This window comes from Limulus polyphemus, unplaced genomic scaffold, assembly GCF_000517525.1.
Source record: "Limulus polyphemus unplaced genomic scaffold, Limulus_polyphemus-2.1.2 Scaffold5474, whole genome shotgun sequence".
NCBI lineage: Eukaryota > Metazoa > Arthropoda > Merostomata > Xiphosura > Limulidae > Limulus > Limulus polyphemus.
In genome coordinates this window covers 6182-10779 of record NW_013671084.1, presented here as the reverse complement: position 1 = coordinate 10779, position 4598 = coordinate 6182, and the positions used below count along the sequence as shown (strand labels likewise).

The 4598-nt window shown below is 32.3% G+C and overlaps 1 protein-coding gene across 3 annotated transcripts in view; it reads left to right on the top strand.

Annotated features, from left to right (window-relative positions):
• LOC106472624 (cyclin-dependent kinase 1) overlaps positions 1-1281 on the top strand; it is a 13279-nt gene extending 11998 nt beyond the window's left edge. For all 3 annotated transcript variants that reach the window (XM_022401172.1, XM_022401171.1, XM_022401170.1), the window contains one exon: positions 943-1281. In XM_022401172.1, coding sequence (XP_022256880.1) covers positions 943-1281 — 339 coding nt within the window. The remainder of the gene's footprint in view (positions 1-942) is intronic.
• Positions 1282-4598: the final 3317 nt, after the last annotated feature.

Sequence of the window (4598 nt, the reverse complement as noted above, 5' to 3'; positions counted from 1 at the left end):
TATCTATCTATTATTTAGGAATTGTTTGTACGTTATCTATCTATTATTTAGGAATTGTTTGTACGTTATCTATCTATTATTTAGGAATTGTTTGTACGTTATCTATCTATTATTTAGGAATTGTTTGTACGTTATCTATCTATTATTTAGGAATTGTTTGTACGTTATCTATCTATTATTTAGGAATTGTTTGTACGTTATCTATCTATTATTTAGGAATTGTTTGTACGTTATCTATCTATTATTTAGGAATTGTTTGTACATTATCTATCTATAGGAACTACATATTCTTTCACTCTAATATACAGTATTTTTAGCTTGTGAATATTTTTTTAAGAAACAGTAATAATTTATAAAATATTTGTCGAAAACAGTTTCATATTATATGTTCAAACTTTCTTCTCTGCCTTTAAATATTAAAATTTCATATTATTTACCCCCTCATTTTTATGGGTATATTTATATGTAGAGTAACTTTATTTATAGAGAACTTTGCAAAATTAGATTCCTGCTATTTGTAAGTCAGTGCTAATTATATTCAGTATTTCCTCTAGAACTGTAACCAAAAAATTAGCTCTTTATTATCAGTAAATATATTACTTGTACTAAATATAGTCACTTCACAATGTTTATATTAAATTTGATGGTAAGTAACTTTAATAGGCAATAACCCTCTGCACTGCTTGTTTTTCAACAAGATGTTAGCACATATAGGTTAGCTTCTGAAAACAGTTGTTATTTCTGATTTAAATGTTGGGTGAAAAATGTATGTGTAAACCTCTTAATGTTGCTTTATAAATGACTTTTGAACTAGGAATTTTTTGGGTTGTATATTAGTGTTGCATTAGATGTTGTGGGTTAAAGTTAGAAGTGTTTTTTTTATCGGTAAGATAATTCTTCTTGTTTGTTGCTTATTCTACCAATGAACAACTTCTCTTTCAGAGCTACCTCTACCAGATTATACAAGCCATCCTATTCTGTCACCAGCGAAGAGTCTTGCATCGAGATCTCAAGCCACAAAACCTACTTATTGATCAGAAAGGAGTAATTAAAATTGCAGATTTTGGTCTGGCACGAGCCTTTGGAATTCCTGTACGAGTATATACCCATGAAGTGGTTACATTATGGTATCGAGCTCCAGAAGTGCTACTTGGCTCTCCGCGTTACTCAACTCCTGTAGATGTCTGGAGTATTGGATGTATATTTGCTGAAATGGCTAACAAGAAGCCACTGTTTCATGGAGATTCTGAGATTGACCAGTTGTTTCGTATTTTCAGGTAACAAATAATGTAAAAGAAATGCACCTCGGCTTTTGTTTATCCTTTGTTTTTATTATTTAGGAAATTGTTATTCTCGGGACAAACCAGTCAGTTACCTTCAGTTGTATAGATGTTTGTAGATAAATGAAAAGAAGAAAATAACGATTTTAGGCACAATGAAACATGAAGCTTTATTAGTTAACCTGTTTTGTTAAAATAGTAACCATCATCAACCAATTAATTGGCTTTAAGTAACTAATAAAGATTTGTTTCACTGTGCCTAAAACTGTCATTTTCTTCTATTCATTTATCTACATGCTACAGCATTATGTCCCTTAAAAGAAGTTATGTATAAATGTGATTCCTACAAAACAGATTTTCTGAGTTAAAGAGTATGCTAGACTAATTGGCCTAACAGCTCGATGTCCCCTTACTGAAATTTACCAAGAATGTTAAAGAACCAATCCTCATTTCTCTAAGTGTAATGGGATATTTTTGTATGCAGTCAGTTATGCACTGTGAAGTTTTATATTGTTTTAGGACAGAAGTCGAGTGAGTATGTTTAGAGAGAGAGCGCTGGGGGGTTGCCAATCCCGAGTCTAGTCGGTTCTTCAGAGCATCCAAAGTAATTCTATATTAGTTGTGATGGAAGAAAAAAAAAAGGAAACCAAAGCTGTTGAAGAATAGTCTAGGTTAATAACTGTGATGACCTAGGGTTGTTGATCCATTTCTAGCATTAGCCACCTGCTTGTTTTGTCTGATAAGAAAATGTTGTCTTTTAATCTGTGTGATCACAATCTTATGATTACAACATTTTTTTTTTATTCTTTCTCATTTTGAGTCACCTTAACAGAACTGATAAAAATTTGGCATCGTTTAGAAAACTGAGTATTGGAAGAAAATTTTGTTGACAGATAACAAGCCTTATTACACAAATTGCGGGCAATCTATTTGTTGTTGCAATGTGTTTTTTTTTTAACTGATAACCTGCATTTATTGTTACATTATGTTGTCCTGTTCTATATTTCATTGAATCTTATAATAGAATTAAGTAATTAAATTTCTGTTGTGAAAATATTTTTATTTTGTAATTAATTAGTCACGTATGTAATGTTGGTTTAAAGAAAATAATTTATTTGAATAAATTCATTTTCATATAATTTTTGACAACCCTCACTAGCATAATAGCATGTGTGTGTGAAAATCAAACCCTGTTGATATTTCTGTACTTTTTACTGAGATTTATTTTAAGTAGTATTTGGCTTGGTAAGTGAATTACTGTTAACGGTGGTAGTATCAGGATACTAGGTAGGTTAATGATTGTTTACAGTGGTAGTATCAGGTTATCTAGGTCACCTACCTAGATAACCTGATACTACCACCGTTAACAATCATTCACCTACCTAGTATCCTGATACTACCACAAAACAATCATTCACTTACCTAGATGACCTGATAATACCACCGTTAACAATCATTCACCTACCTAGTATCCTGATACTACCACCGTTAACAGTAATTCACCTACCTAGATGACCTGATAATACCACCGTTAACAGTAATTCACCTAATGATTGTTACGGTGGTAGTATCAGGTTATCTAGGTAGGTGAATGATTGTTTACGGAGGTAGTATCAGGTTATCTAGGTAGGTGAATGATTGTTTACAGAGGTAGTATCAGGTTATCTAGGTAGGTGAATGATTGTTTACAGAGGTAGTATCAGGTTATCTAGGTAGGTGAATGATTGTTTACGGAGGTAGTATCAGGTTATCTAGGTAGGTGAATGATTTAAACGTTTTGTAATCTTTTAATAATATGATATGGATAAGGCTTAGAAGATGAACCTCGACTCTGGGTTTTCATAAACAAAACTTGTGCCAATTACTCATAGTTTCAAATAACAAGTAACAAACTGTAGTTTATAGACTAAAGGCTCACCGAAACTACTCTATATAACGATGCCATATACTTCTATAAACAAACTGTGTTCAGTAATACCTGAAGGATATCTATCCCACTGGTGTCCAACTGGCTGCAGGTGGAAGGAATGATATAATCTTTCCAGCTTGGAAATGTTGGTTTATAGTCAGGAAGTTGAGAAACACCAGGCCACACCTCTTCTGTTGGAGTTCCCATAGTCCTGTTGGGATTGAAATATTAAAAAACATCGGTTATGTTTGTGTGTTTTACAGGAAATTCCCTTCAATGCTGTCATTACTTTTTTCAATAGGCAACATGCAACAATATTCCAGTTTAACCTGCAACCCATTACCTAAAACATAAAAAATCAGACAGGTATAAATACTTCCATGTCAAAACAGTTAGTGTAAATGCAAGTCTCCTGAAACTAATGTGATAACCTGATATGAAATATTAACAGAGTTAAAAACCTGTCCTCTTTTGGGGGAAATATTCAATATCCATACTCAAACTAAAATCAAACTTCACTCAATACTTTTATCGTCTTTATACATAATTCTAGTGTTTATACTGACAAAATCTTATGATGATTTCTGTAACCTTATTACAGTCAAAATCAATGTCATCAAAACCCTGATACTACCACTGTAAGCAATCATTCACCTACCAAGATAACCTGATACTACCTCCGTAAACGAAAAATTGTTTGGCTGGTACTATTGTTATTGATTTAGCTAAATGATTGTCAAGAATATTTGTACAGATGTGTCCTGTCTTTATTAGTTGCTCGTGTTGAGATTGCAAATTATAAACGAGAAGGTTTATTTCAAACGCTGAGGTACACATCTAACAGAAAGTTTAAAAAATAACAGTATGAAATATTTAAAGTATTGGAAACCTTTTTATTTATTATACTCTTGAGACAAAAATTTTATTGCTTTGTTTTAGTTCCATGTAGATTTCTTGTAAAAACAGTTTGGTGAATACAGTATAGTAGCAGAGTAGCCCGACAACTAGTACATTGAATAGGTTTAGTAGAATATTAACTTGCATGATCAATCATATGTAAACCATTATTTTACATGTTTGGTGAATCACTGGACCAAATCTCACCAAACCTGATACCTACATTTACTCTAGAAGCCCCCCCCTCCCAAAAAAAAAGCAAAAAAGATTGTTGAATAATACGTTTGATTTCTATGAGCTAGTCACACTGATACTTTTCATGATGGGAAACAAAACCTGTCAGGTAATGTGTTATTGTCGAAACAGGATTTTAAAACTATTTCATGTAGTGTACTCTTTTATTTTCTATAACAGTGCTGCTACTAGCAAGTGTAATATAAGATGGGTCATACACCAACATTTTCTGGAAGAAACATCACCAACATTTTCTGGAAGAAACATTCATACTACAC